The sequence below is a fragment of the Hemibagrus wyckioides genome, linkage group LG25, assembly GCF_019097595.1.
Source record: "Hemibagrus wyckioides isolate EC202008001 linkage group LG25, SWU_Hwy_1.0, whole genome shotgun sequence".
Classification (NCBI taxonomy): Eukaryota; Metazoa; Chordata; class Actinopteri; order Siluriformes; family Bagridae; genus Hemibagrus; species Hemibagrus wyckioides.
Window position 1 is genome coordinate 18,280,892 of NC_080734.1, and position 15,000 is coordinate 18,295,891.

The 15,000-nt window shown below is 40.6% G+C and overlaps 1 protein-coding gene across 1 annotated transcript in view; it reads left to right on the forward strand.

Moving 5' to 3' along the window:
• Positions 1-15,000, forward strand: part of scfd2 (sec1 family domain containing 2) — a 169,251-nt gene that overhangs the window by 82,586 nt on the left and 71,665 nt on the right. The window contains exon 5 of the mRNA XM_058379515.1: positions 12,971-13,244. Within this exon, the coding sequence (XP_058235498.1) occupies positions 12,971-13,244 (274 nt within the window). The remainder of the gene's footprint in view (positions 1-12,970; positions 13,245-15,000) is intronic.

A 15,000-nucleotide genomic window follows, 5' to 3' on the forward strand; every position in this document is an offset into this window, starting at 1 on the left:
TTCTAACTCTGACATGTCAGCATGTCCTGTTCTTCTGCTTTGCTATTCAGACTAATTTTTTTTTATATATATATGTATATATATATAGCTTTGGAAAAAAATAAGAGACCACTTGCCCAATCTCCAGATGTGAACCCTATTGAAAACCTCTGGAATGTCATCAAGAGGAAGATGGATGGTCACAAACCATCAAGTAAAGCTGAGCTGTTTGCTTATTTTGCAAAAAGAGTGATATAAATTTATCCAACAGCAATGTGAGAAGCTGGTGGAGATCATGGAGCCAAAACGCATGCAGATCGGGGTTATTCCACCAAATACTGATTTCTTAATGTTATTTAGCCAAAGCATTAACACAATTTGTTTACAATAGCAATAATAAGTACAAAATAATTTATAGTATAGTTATAGTTATATTTTGTATATTTTGTATTTGTATTGTAATATTGCCAGCAGTTCACAAAAAATGAAACAAAACTGTTCATCTCATCAATACATGAACCTGTAAGAAAAAAACAGAAGAAACTGATTATTTTGCAGTGCTCTCTTGTTTTCCCCAGATATTTTTCCCTTCTTCTCGCACTAGAAGATATTTATTTATGCTTCGAATGACCACATTAAGAGATAAATAAATAGAAAAAATAACCAGGAAACTTTTTTCCTCAGTAACACTGTATCTGAAAACATTAACCTGTTCCGTATATCAGATTTCCAGTGTTTCGTCCAGATGTTTCACGCAAACACAAACTGTCTCGGAGCACGTTGCTGTCACGCTGGTGACGTTTTGCATAGCTTTGCAACCTAGGCGTCACGGAGTCTGCTCTGTTACCAGGACCATGCTGAAAACTGGTATCGAGTGATACTCGCTAGGTTTTTTTTGTTTCTCTAGGTGTGAAACGACACACCGGGGGGCTCCAGTCGATTTTATTTGAGCAATAAAAAACAATGTGAAGCATGATGAGCTGTGTAGCAGTGCCTGAACATCATTCAGAGCTCCAAAGTCAGCTAAACCGCCCGTGTCCTGTGGAACCTTCTCAGGCTCTGGAGGAGATCGGTGAAACACAGCTGGTGTTGTTTGAATGGTGGTTGTGTAACTGTATAACATATAAAACATTTCAGTTATCAGAGCTATCAGCCCATCATGCTCTCCATGAAGTATGACGTAATGAAGTTTCCAGGCTGAAATGACGTGTGAGCATCATACCAGAAGGGTGGAAGGAAAACTCCACCGTCCAGCACGTTAAATATGTTCATAATAATAAGAAGAGGAAGAATAGTGTTTAGTGATTCCATTATTTCCATTTAATTCTGTTGAGAAGGCATAGGCAGACACAAACATCTCAAACCTAAGAGATTTTTCCCTATCTTTGTTTCCTCTCATTTTCAAAGTCCCATTAAATGACGTAGTGGAGAGTCGTAGAGACGAAGAAACGCCGATACGCTCAAGCGTCATTGCCAGAACACGATACAGTAACACGTCATATCGAACGCTGAAGCTTTAAATCTTTCTCTGTTTGAGGAGAGAGGAGAGGAGAGCGGGCAGGACTGAGTGAAGGAATAAAGCGCTGCTGCATTAGGCTTTTTATGTAGAAACAGGAAGGTTAAATCACACTGTAATGATGTGAGGCAGGAAAACGAGTGGGAAACTTTTGATCCTGGTGGAAATATAAATAAATATTAATATAGATGTCACCCAGTGCTGCATTTCTGCATGTAGTCAATAGGAAATCATGAAAAAAATTTACAGGACGACGTATTCACAGATCAGGCATAACATTATGACCAGGTGAAGTGAATCAGACTGATGATCTCCTCATCACGTCCCCTGTTAGTGGGTGGGATATATTAGACAGCAAGTGAACATTTTGTCCTCAGAGTTGATGTGTTAGAAGCAGGAAAAATGGACAAGAGTAAGGATTTGAGCGAGTTTGATGCAGGGCCAAATTGTGATGGCGGATAGACCACTGGATCAGAGCATCTCCAAGAGCAGCTCTTGTGGGGTGTTCCCGGTCTGCAGTGGTCAGTATCTATCAAAAGTGGTCCAAGGAAGGAACAGTGGTGAACCGGAGACAGGGTCATGGCTTATTGATGCATGTGGGGAGCGAAGGCTGGCCCATGTGATCCGATCCAACAGACGAGCTACTGTTGATCAGATTGCTGAAGAAGTTAATGCTGGTTCTGATAGAAAGGCGTCAGAATACACAGTGCAGGACGGGTCAGGGCTGTTCTGGCAGGAAAAAGGAGGACCAACACAATATTAGACAGGTGATCATAATGTTATGCCTGGTCAGTGTATAGTGAAATACTGTTTAAGAGCAAATAAAAGAAATCAAGATTAAAAAATATATACATAATACAATGTAATATATTTAAAGAGACTAATATTAATAGTATTAGTTGCTGTGTAGCATGACGTCTACCGTGACCTTACATGTAATGAAAATCTGTTAATAAACATTTGTACAAAAAAGCATACTTCACTAAATATTTCTTGCATTTAATCTGAAGGTGGATTCGCTCTCTAAACTCAGAAAGATCCAATTTCTGGAGATTTAAAGCTTCATTTTCAAATCCTGTTCATGGAAATGTATTGAAATGTGTTCAGTTCAGTCAGAAATCATTCCTCATAAGCACTTTCAGCATCTTATAATGGTTCTAAACAAGGTGAAACATGCTGCTGCTTTCCTTTAAGGCTGTTAAAACCTAAAACCACTGACCTCTGTGTGTGTGTGTCTGTGTGTGTCTGTGTGTGTGTTTAAAGTGTGAGAAAGCAAGCTTTTTTATTTTTTCCTTCCTCGGTTTGCGGCTGCTGGTTCGCGCTTATCTACTGAGTGAACCCATAATCTATCCCAGCTTACACACACCACATCAACTACAGCTTACACACACACACACACACACGGAGCAGAGAGCAGTGAGTGAAAGCCATATTGAGCTCTGATTCAGTGTGTGTGTGTGTGTGTGTTGTCTGGTTTGTGTTGTAGTGAAGCTGTGGATTGTGTCAGATTTCATTAGTTCTTTTGGAACGAAAGTGAAAGTTTATTAAATGAGGGAGAGAGCGGGTGTGACTGCGCACACACACACACACACACACACAGAGCTGTAAAAGAGTGATTAGGGATAGCAGGGTCACTGTGATGTGTCTTTCTAATCACAGCTTTAACAGAGATGCATTACAGAAAGAAGTCCAGAGTTTATTGTTATTCTCTGAGAGCTGTACTTCGCCTGGGTGTGTGTTGCGATCATGTGTGTGTTGCGATCATGTGTGTGTTGTGATGATGTGTGTGTTGTGATGATGTCACACGACACGCCTCGACCCAAATTCACAGGAAATCCGCCCTGATTTTATTGGATTAGAAGCTTGCTCGATTTTGCCTTGAATGTATTTGGATGGATGTATAGATGATTTTAATCAGATTGCAGAAACGCTGAGTAAGGAGTCAGTGTAACAAACACACACACACACACACACACACACACACCGTCGGTCTGCAGGTGGGGGAAAAAGAAACCCATCAGCTGTGTGTTTTTCTTTCTCAGGGTCTGAATGACAACCGTGTATCTTCTCCATCTCCTATATACACGATCGAATCGGATTTCAGTCTCTAATCATTTTTCTCCCGGAAATTAAACCAACATGTATGGGGAAAAAAGGTGTGTGTGTGTGTGTTGTTTGTGAAACAAGTCACACCGGCGCTCTCTCTCTCTCGCACCAACAACCAGGTCAGAGTGGAGGTCTGAGGTTAGTGAGAATATTTACTGAAGCTTGATGTGAACAGGGACTGAAGCTCTGGTGACCGGTTGTTATGGTTACAATAGTAACGTCTAGACGTGATGGTTTGTGTAACGCTGATGGAAGGAGTTTCCAGTGTCAGGGTGCTGGTTAGTGACTCTTCTGCAGCAGGAGAGACATCAGGATCGAGCACGTAGTGGTTTCTGGGTTCTTGGTAACATGAAGCTGTTTATAGTGTTTATTATTATTATTATTATTGAGTTGAAGTGAGAGGAAGTGTGTGTTTATATCTGTAATGCAGGTAACAGAAGAGACACAAAGCTGAGAAACATCACACTAACATGAAGATAAACACCCAAGATTGATTTTTGTGTGTGTGTTACTATATCTCTGTCTGTCTGTGTGTGTTACTGTATCTCTGTCTTTGTCTGTGTTTGTGTGTGTGTGTGTGTCTGTCCATCTTTGTGTGTGTGTGTCTGTCCATCTTTGTGTGTGTGTGTGTGTCTGTCCATCTTTGTGTGTGTGTGTGTGTGTGTGTGTATGTTTCATTTTCTGTCTATTGTGACTGTTTGCGTGTGTATGTCTGTCTTTGTGTGTGTGTGTTTCTCTGTGTGTGTTTGTCATCCGTTTTTGTGTGTGTGTGTATTTCTGTTTCTGTGTGTGTTTGTGTCTATCTGTTTTTGTGTGTGTGTTTCTGTGTTTTTGTCTGTTGTGTGTATTTGTGTTTGTGTCGCTCTGTTTTTGTGTAGGTGTATTACTCTGTGTGTGTGTGTGTGTGTGTGAGGCCTGGAGGGCGGCCATTTTATGGAGGTGTGTGTGTGTGTGTGTGTGTGTGTGGTAGATTCTAAGCAGATGAGTTTTGAGATATTTGAGAGTGCATCATAGCCAGCTGGGCAGCACACACACACACACACTGCATGTAAGATTTAAAGAAGTAGACAGATGTTTAAAAGACAGGATTCATGACTGTGATCTTGTCTAAACTTCCCTGTGTGTGTGTGTGTGTGTTAGCTTTAAGAGAGCGTTTATCAGTCACGTTACCTAACACTCGCCTTAAGAGCGCCTCATTAGCGGCTCTCTGTGTCTCACTCTATCCATCTTTCCCTCTTTTTGACTTGTTCTCCAGCATTCATTGAGGAGACCTGGTCATCAGGCGGTCAGCTGTTTTGCGTACAGTACAGTACACCCCTGCTCTAACCAGACCTGTGGGTTTCTCCCATTATTTTCCTATCAGTGTCTTGTGTTGTTCCTCACGTGACGTTTCTCTCATTCTCAGACTCCATGGAAGCCGAGCGTCTCGACATTACACCCAGACTTTTTTCATTTTTAAAGCCGGACGACGCACAGTCCGGCACTTCGTTGTTTTGGAAGAATAACATGCAGAGTGTGTCTTTGCATGGCTGTGTGGTCTCGTCACGTCGAAGGTCCAGCAAGTCTGTCTATTTGAATTTGTAAATGAATACGGCTGTTATGGAAATGTCGCTCGCCTCGCCTCGCCTCGCCTCGCCTCGCTCTGGCTTCTTTGTCATGTTGAAAGAGAAAAAAAAAACAAGGGAAAGCTCGAGTGGCGTGTTTGTTTCAGCTCTGTCGCACACGTGAGCACGCGGACACGCACGTCTCACGGATACACACTCCAGGAGGATTAACAGAAAGTACATGAAACTCCAGCAGTCATGTACACTCCTACGTGTGTGTGTGTGTGTGTGTGTGTATACACTCATCTTCTGCTCTCTCGCTCGTGTGCTTCTCTCCAGAATCCACACGGAAGAGCCGGATGATGGATGCGACTTTTCCCGTCCTGACAGGACCTTCCTGAAATTCCCGCCTTTTTGCAAACAGCGAGATTCCGCAGAGATGACCCGATCGTTTCATTCCCACATTTATTTCTATTTATCGAATGTTTTTCCACTTCACACACACACACACACACACTTCAGTCCAGTTTGTTAAAGTGTGTGTGTGTGTGTGTGTGTGTGTGTGTGTGTGATGGCCCGTAGGTTCTGTGTCTCGCTCGCTCGGTGCTTGAATATTTCCGTGTCTGTTTAACATTTGGCCAATTTCACAGACCTTTACAACACACACACACACACGTTACCCTTCCATGCCCTTATTTCATACACGATCCAGGCTTCCTTTCCTTTTCTCCCTTAGTTACAAAATATTGTGGGTAAGAAATATTGGCACCCCTCCACTCGCTTTCTAATCTCCGAAACCTTAACGCTGGATCTATTCATCATCCGGAAGTTTCAGTCAACTTGTAATGCAATTATTATTATTATTATTATTATTATTATTATTATTATTATTATTATTATTATTATTATTATTTTAAATCTGCCGTGTAAATATTCGGAAGTTCGTGGTGAGGATTTAGTCGAGCCACTAAACAGAACTTTTTCTAAATATTTCCTAAAAGTTTCGAGTTATTCTTTCTTTCTCTTCTGTGAAATCCAAGCAGTTTCTTCCCCCAGTCTTTCAGAGCCGTACTAATCACCCGATGCTTCTTTATTCACATATTCACAGTCTTTATTCACAAATTATCACGACTTTATTCCTGTGATATTATGACCTTCTTTTCTTCAAAACTGTAAAAAAATATTGTGATTTGTTTTTCTTTCTAAATTAATTTTTTCCCCTAAATTTTATATTATATATTTCAACTTTATTCTCAAAATATCACGCCTTTATTCTTGTCACGTTAGGACGTTTTTTCTTCTTTACCCTCAAAATGTTTTCTTTCGAAATTAATTTATTTTTCTAAATTTTCGACAAAATATTACAACCTTTTTTCCCTCAAAATTAAAAAAAAAACTTTATCCTCAAAATATTGTGCTTTTTCCTTTGAATTTATTAAAATATTAACACTTTAAAATATTTACATATTTATTTTTTAAAAATATTAATTTTTATCAAAACATTAAGACTTTATTTTTTATTATTATTCTTTTAATTATGACGGCTTTATTATTGAAATAATAAATATTAAATAATCAAAAAGTTATAACTTTATTCTCAAAATATTTTGCTATTGAAACTTTCTCAAAATATTATCCTTGAAACTCGGCTCTCTGAACAATATGACTTGAAAAAATAAACTTTATATTTTGCCTTAAAAATAAATGAAAGCGGCAACTTTTATCCTTAAAATTTTACATCATTAATCGTGAAAGCTGCTGTTTTCAGTGCCCCGTAAATCCTGTTATAGATTTAGAAATAAACGAACGGCTTGTTTAAAGAAAAAACCCTGAATATTTGAAGATGATGGACAGTGAAGTCTGTTTATTTTCTCTGCTTGGTATTCTAAGCGGGGATTAATGCAGCCACGCCTAAATAAATAAATAAAAATAAATGAACCCCTAAACAAAGAGATTTCACGAACCTAATGATTACTGTGGTTTAAAAGGTAACCTGCGGTCACTCCGTCATGTTAGCTGCTTGTTAAAATCATTGTAAAGTAGAGTTTAGGTCACTTTCTTGTGCCAGATAATTAGAGAAGGAGTTTTTTCCCTTGGTGATGGTGGGATTAGTATTTTACAGGAAGCTGAAATTCCACCACGTTTGCTCCAGGTCTGTTTATCAAACCCCCAAAAATAATCACCCTCGATTTCTCTTTATTCCTTTACAAACCTGATCGTGTCGCACGGGTCTGCCTTTAATATTTCAGTTTTGTAGAAAAATTCAGACTCTGGGAGTTAAAAATCTTTGGCATCGGCTTCGTGAGCCATGAATCCCGTCTGACCAGAGGGCGAGAGAAGGGCTCTATTGTGTAGAGAAACGGTGCCTGGTTTTGGTTAGTGCCAAACAACACACACACACACACACACACACACACAGCAGGCCTCAGCTCCCTCTAGAGGTCCATCTGGAGTTCATTTCCTGTTCCAGGCAGCTTGTAAGCTCTGGGCGGAGTCTGGTGGCGTCATCCGATTGGACGAAAATGTACGATTAAGAAAATCTGTACACGCACACACACACACACAGCTTATTTGTCAACATTGCAGTTTATTTTACATCCATATTTCACTTTAACTCGTGAGTTTTGTCGGCTCACAAAGACCTACAGATGCCGTTCTCCCCAGTAGGCGGACCGTGCTAGCGCTGCTCAGATAAGCTTAATATTAGCTTTAGCGGTGTTTATGGGTAATTACAGATAATGTTGGCATCAGCGTGTGGCGACAGCTCAGTAAATACGCGCTGGGTAATTTTAGGAGCAGCTCGGAGATGATTGCTCCTGCGCCGAGGTACTAATTGTTTCCGATATTAGACCGAGAGATTAGAGACCACTAGAGAGACCTGCCAGCTTAAAATGGTCATTTTTACATGGAGACTTCCTGCTATTAGAGCTGCTATAAGACTCTGGTCATTTCACAGTAACGGCACAGCTGAATATTTTCATTCTGTCCCTTTATTTCACTTGAGTTTTGTCCAGCAGAGTTCTGTTCATGACTCTACTTTCAGTATCATTATTATTATTATTTTATTATTCTTTACAAAAATACTTTATTATTAGTGTTACACAATAAAGCCAGGATGGTGTGTGTGTGTGTGTGAGAGAGAGAGAGAGAGAGAGAAAGAAAGTCCTGCAAGTTGAATCACAAATGTCGAAAAGAAAGAAAGAAAGAAAGAAAGAAAGAGATGTACAGAAACAGATAGAGCAATAAAGAATGGGGCAGAGAGAGAGAGAGAATGAATGAATGAATGAACAAACAAACGAATGGAGAGAGAGAGAGAAAAAGAAAGAAAGAAAGAAAGAAAGAAAGAAAGAAAGAAAGAAAGAAAGAAAGAAAGAAAGAAAGAAATGGAGCGAGAGAAAGAAATAGAGAGAGAGGGAGAGAGGTAGAGAGAGAGAGAGACTGTGCCCTCTGGTGATAAAGATAAAGATATTTAAAGATAAAGATCTTTAAAAGAGGCTAGATTAAATAAAGTTAGATAAAAAGCTAAAGTTAAATAGAAGTTAAATAAAGCTAGTTCTTAAATAAAGAACTTGAATACAAAGTCAACAACTATACATTTACCATCAGCCTGTATGTACTTGTGTGTGTGTGTGTGTGTGTGTGTGTGTGTGTGTGTCCCAGCAGGTTACTTTATTGGACAAGCAAATGAGTTGAACATGACTCTCACGCAGATGTCAGGTGTTGGTCAGAACACAAACACACAGCAGTGCAGCCCATTATGAGCCGACAACTGAAACATGCCTTTAAAACAACAACACTGGGCTGGAAAGCCGAGGAGGCTAACGACAAAAAAAACAGGCTTCACACACACACACACACACACACAGGAGTACAAACACGGCTGCAAAATGTTGAACTCAGAACCAAGCTGATGCAAGAGAGAAAAGTTTTGTAAGAGTGTGTGTGAGTGAGTGTGTGAGTGAGTGTGTGTGTGTGTGTGTGTGTGTGTGTGTGAGTGAGTGAGTGAGTGTGTGTGTGTGTGTGTGTGTGGTGAGGAATAATTGGAGTAAGATTGGTACAGGGTTTGTATTTCACATTGTGTAAGGAGAAGAATGGGGGTCGTGATTGGGGATGAAGTGAGTAACGTGCCTCCAGGGGAGGAAACTGGCTGGAAGACTGACTTCACTTTCTTTTCTTTTCTTTTTTTCATACAAAGCAACAAAACCCATGTGAATAAACGCTGAGAAAGTCTCACACACACACACACACACACACACACACACACTGAGCTTCACATGGAGTCAACAGCAATCTAATTGTATCTCATTATATCAGACTATAATCCTTGAAATCGTGGAAAAGTCTCAGGACCTGAACAGCGCAGGGTTTGGGATTTATTATAGATTTATTTTTTAATCACAGAAATTAACACAAATTTTTCCCCGAAAATGCTGCAGATTCATCTATTCCTGCAAGCTGCATCACAAATGTAGGAAAGAAAGAAAGAAAGAAAGAAAGAAAGAAAGAAAGAAAGAAAGAAAGAAAGAAAGTGGAGAGACAGAAAGAAAGAAGAAAGAAAAAAAGTGGAGAGAAAGAAAAAAAGAATCACAAAATCAAGGAGTTGTGGTCAGAGTGCAGGGGCAGTTATGATACAGCGCCCCTGGAGGGTAGAGGGTTAAGGGCCTTGCTCAGTTGCCCTATAGTGGGGTGGTGATGCTGGGGCTCGAACCCCGATCCTCTGATCAACTACTCCTGAGTCTTAACCACTTGCACCACCACTGCCCTGATTTCACAGATCCCATCTTATTATCAAGCTGGGGTCAGAGCGCAGGGTCAGCCATCATTCGGCACAAGTGGGGTTAAGGGCCTTGCTCAAGGGCCCAATGTTGATAGCTTGGCAGTTTGAAGGCTCAGAGGATCAGAGACCCAGCACCTTGACCACTGAGCACCACATCAGCAACAAACAAAATACTCCAGGAGAGATGGATAGATAAACACCACAGTCCAGCAGTGATCTTCTCCAGTCTTCCACACGTCACTGTGGGTTTCAGTGAACCAGAGAGAATCACTCCATTATTAACAGCTGACTCTGATCATTATAGTGGATTTATGATTTATCATAATCACACTCTTCAGTGTTTATAATAATTTATAATCACACTCTCTGGTGTCACCTAAATGAGGATGAGGTTCCCTTATGAGTCTGGTTTTAATTAATAAAAATATTATTATAATATTATATTAATTCAGCTATAATATAATAAAAAGAAACATTTTGAAACTGAATATTTTGGTATAAAATAATCAAATGTATGAAAAAAATCTAATTAAATAAATAAATATAATATGATTATAATATAATATAATATAATATAATATAATATAATATAATATAATATAATATAATATAATATAATATAATATTTTAATGTATCAATAAATAATAATAATAGTAATAATAATTATGTAGAGATAATGATTAATTTCAGCTCCAGTTTGGTTGCCAGTGTATCTGTACACATGTAGCCAGTCTGAGACTTCAGTCATGAGAATGAAAAGTTTCTCACACGTCTCCTGCGAGTCTTGACGCAGAGCAGGTGTGATGCAATCTGATGATCTCCTGAGCTTATCACTTCCTCCTGGTTCATCCAGGCCTGCTCTTAAAGTGATTATCTCAGTAAGGAGACAAGAGAGGAAGAAAGGGAGTGCTTATTTCCTGTCTCTCTCTGGCTGCGAGCGTATGTGACACCCAATCTTTCTCCAGCTCTGTGAAATGCTTCTGCTCGGCTTTTCTCGGTTCACAAAAACGACTGAATGAGAGATGAAACTTGCCTTCAATCTTAAATCCTGCTTCCTGAATAAAAATTAGACAAGAGTTTTGTTTTAAAGTCAATCAAATTCTCCCCAAAACGAGAATCTTTTCTTTGTCCGGAAAACGAATTTCTAGGCTCCAAAAAGAGTCTGAAATTTTTTAGGAATTGATGATGAATATATTTTAGGAAATGATGAATAAAGTGCAACAGAGGAGGAATCAAACGACCAACAAGAGCCAGAAAAGTAAATATTTATTGATGCGTGCGTTTAGCTTTAGATCATCTGAGCATTTTGGCTCATAATTCTGTTTAGAATTCAGACATTAATTAAGACCTGAAACAAAATGCCCAAACAAACCCTCGGACTCGCTCTCACCCTGGTGATGGTTCAGAGCAGAACCTCTCAATCTTCAGGAACTGTCTGTTCCTCAGAACGAAAGTCCCATACGTTTCAGTTATGTGACCCCGAGTCCGGGCCAGTTCTCTTTTCTCCAGAGGAAGAATTTCTCTGGATGTTTGTGTTGGGTCAAGGATCTGTTCTGGGTCCAGCGAGGACGCTTCTCTTTACAACAGGATCCATTCACAAGGGTATTAGATTTTTTCTTCACTCATACAGGAACACACTGTTCACTCTGTGCCCTTAGAGAATAAACCATGCCTTACGGTCACTCTGGGCTAAATCTTTTGTTGTACGTTGTTTCAATCCAGCAGTTTTTGAAGGTTGTTTGTCTCACACACTTCATTTCTTTCATTATTTCCTTGCATGTGCAGCCAGTATCTGGTTTCGACCACACATCAGGAGACGCATCATACGAATAACTCGCGTTCAGACCGAAGCAGATGGCTGTTTTGCTATGATCTCAGGATGCTAATACGGTACACGGCCTTCCACTTGGACGACGGATCTCTGTATTGTCTCGAAGCGATGAACGATGTTCCACTGAGTGTCCCATTGGAGACAGTGTTAGTGAAACTGTGAGCTAGCTCTGGGTTTCTCCGACACCGTACTGTCTCAGTATTAGCGCTGTGTGGTCAACCGCTGCTCACCCGAGGGAGGGATGCGTATAAATACACTATTCAGTCTTTCCAGTAACGCTGCTTTCTCCTTCCAAGCCATTGTCCAAGGCTTCTCGCTGATTCCGATCTCGACTCTCTGCTGCACATCTGAGAGATTCCTTATGATGGATGCTGCATATTAAGGACAGAACCAGAGGTTACTCGTAACCACACGATGCCTAGGCCTTGATTTCGCACTGGGACTCTTACCTAACATTACGATCTTTTGGCGATCTTTATTTTTTAAAGAGACCTTTTTCACAAAGCTCATCACTGTTCTGAACGATTGGTGTAAATTGTTTTTATTTTGCATTCTGGGAAACATCTTATTATCTTATATAGCTTGAAAGGGCAATATTTAATTTAAAAAAAAATAATTGTACTAATTTATACTGACCTTCCTGTTTAAACGTTTACACACACACACACGCTCTTAATGTATCATGTTGACTCTTGAGCCTCCGTGAATGTTTATGCCGAAGATGCTGGAAAAGCAAAGAATTTGCAGGACCTGAGGGATTTTTCTGATGAAAACAAGAAAAGAAAACAATGATAGCAAAGAAGTTAATAGCAAACTCAAGAAACTGATGATTCAGCAGAAGTTTCTAAAATATTCAGACACGGTCATAGGCACAGAGATAACTGAGCTTTCTCTTCTCCATTCTGATGTTTGATGAGATACTGCGTGATTAGATAATTGCTTGAATGTTCCTAATAAAGTGGCCAGCGGCTGTATAATGTTATTTGTTTGGTGTAAATGATGATGAACCTCTTTATAGTTTCCATTCGTAAGATTAATAAAGCTGCCAGTCATTTCTGTAGGTACTGACCTGCTTGTAGTAGGAATTGACGTTTACCAAAGGTTCTTCTTCTTCTTCTTATTTTGCTCCAGCCTATAGAATGTTTCATAACACTTATTTTAATCGTCAGTGTTACGGTGCTATGACTTATCCCTCATTCTTCTGTTTGTGTCGAAGGCTCTGGGAGAGTCTGACCTGGCAGACGTCCTGAAGCAGTTTCTTCCCCTCATGAAGTCCAGAAGCGGCACCGAGGCTGGTCCGGAGTCGGGTTCTGCTGATTTCGGCGTGGAACAGTTACTGCTGCTGTTGGTGTACGTGTACTCTCTGGCTCAGGAGACGCAAGCGAGTGGAACGGAGGAGGAGGAGAAGGTGGAGAGGGAGATGATCGGGGCGCTGACACTGTTACTCACCCAGCAGACCACGCTGAGTCCTTTACTGCAGGGGATCACAGGTACGACCGTGTTCTCATACCGCAAACGAGGAGGAGGTGATATTAATGATAAATTATGGGGATATAAAAAAGCTTTACCCAGAAAGGATCAGATCTCAGTGAGTCACAAATGAATAAAACACTTTGCTAGTGGATTAAATCTGCGTTTCGGTCTCTGTACTATAAACACTCCAGTAGACCTTCCTACTGCTGGTTGCTATGGTAATAAGGTTTATCAGCGGGTGGAGCAACTAATATTCTACTTGACAACAAATCAGATTTCTTGCTGCTAAAATGAAGCATTGTGGAGGGAGATTTTGGTGTTGGTGTGTAAAATTCAGTTTATATATATACGAGACGATACGGATCACATGACCTCTACTGTCTTCACTCCCATTGGTAGTCGCTCGGGATTTACCTTTTATCAGCTTTGTCACATCACAGATGTGGACACGCCCACATTTAATTGCCTGGAGCTCGTCACACGTATCAGTGAGCGTGATCTCCGGTGTCTTGTGTGTGTGAACACAATCAACTCTACTAATGTGATCAGGTGATTGTCGTAACACTTTCCCGGTCAGCTTTTGCTTTATTATCTCTGTAAGTCTTGCTACACCATCATCAAGCCTTGCATCAAATTGCTATAGCAACTATTGCAAAACATACACACTGCAACTCCACACACACACACACACACATCTCTCACGACTCCGTTCCAGAATTTCTCACACTCTTCCATTGGTCTGTTAAATATTTTTACCAACTGATCATTCAAGTTGTTTTCTAAAAGAAGAGAAATTATATACCCTCTCTGCCAGAGACCAGCCCTGTTCCTACAGCACTGCTGCTAAATATACGGACATCCTGACCGTTATTAAATCGTGCCCGGCTTCTCCAAACACCGCAGTCACGGCCTGGGACTTTCTACCTTCCAGAAACACTTTGAGTGAAGTTCAGAAAACAGGACCACCTACAGCGTCACGTCATCCTCGCTAGTCCACACACACACCATCTATCCATTCGTCCATCCGTATCCACCACAATACAGCCAGAGCAGCGCAGGATCCACCCTATACACAGGAAAGATTCACTGGGGTCGATGATGACATGACAGGCAGCACATGACTTCATACACAGCGTTACTGGAGATCTGGGTGGAGCGGACGGAGGAGAGGGGTCGAGGCACTTCATAGTGAAAGGGTTCGTGAGCAGCAGAGCTCGATATAGCTCTCGAGAACAAACTTATTAATGACAGCGTTTATCTAAAGCACCAGAGCCACTGCTCTTCTCTTATTCTTTCTTCATTGTCTCCTTCTCCACCAGGTGAGGGTTAATTCGAAGCACCTGATTCTGTGGTTTTGTCTTTAAAAAGATCCACAAAGCAGCCATTCATAGGAGATCTAACCAGCTGAAGGTTCGAGTTACTCGCAGTCTTTCTGCATATTTGATTAATTCATAGCAGAATTTCACAGCATTAGTGTGTGTGTGTGTGTGTGTGTGTGTGTGTGTTTCACTTCAAGGACATCTGAATCCCGAGCTAGATTCTTAACCTTGAGTCCGAACCAAACCACAACACACCACGCCTGAGCGCATTGCACGTGTGTGTGTGTGTGTATGTGTGTATGGTCTGTGTTTAGCTGTTAGTGGTGTTAAACATGCCCATTAGGCTTGGAGGAGCCTCCCAAAGGCCAGTCGTGAGTCTGCTGCAATCAGACGTCTGGTAATATGATAAAATCTTTCAGTAAAGTTGAACGTCTTCTTATCCACTGACCTCGAA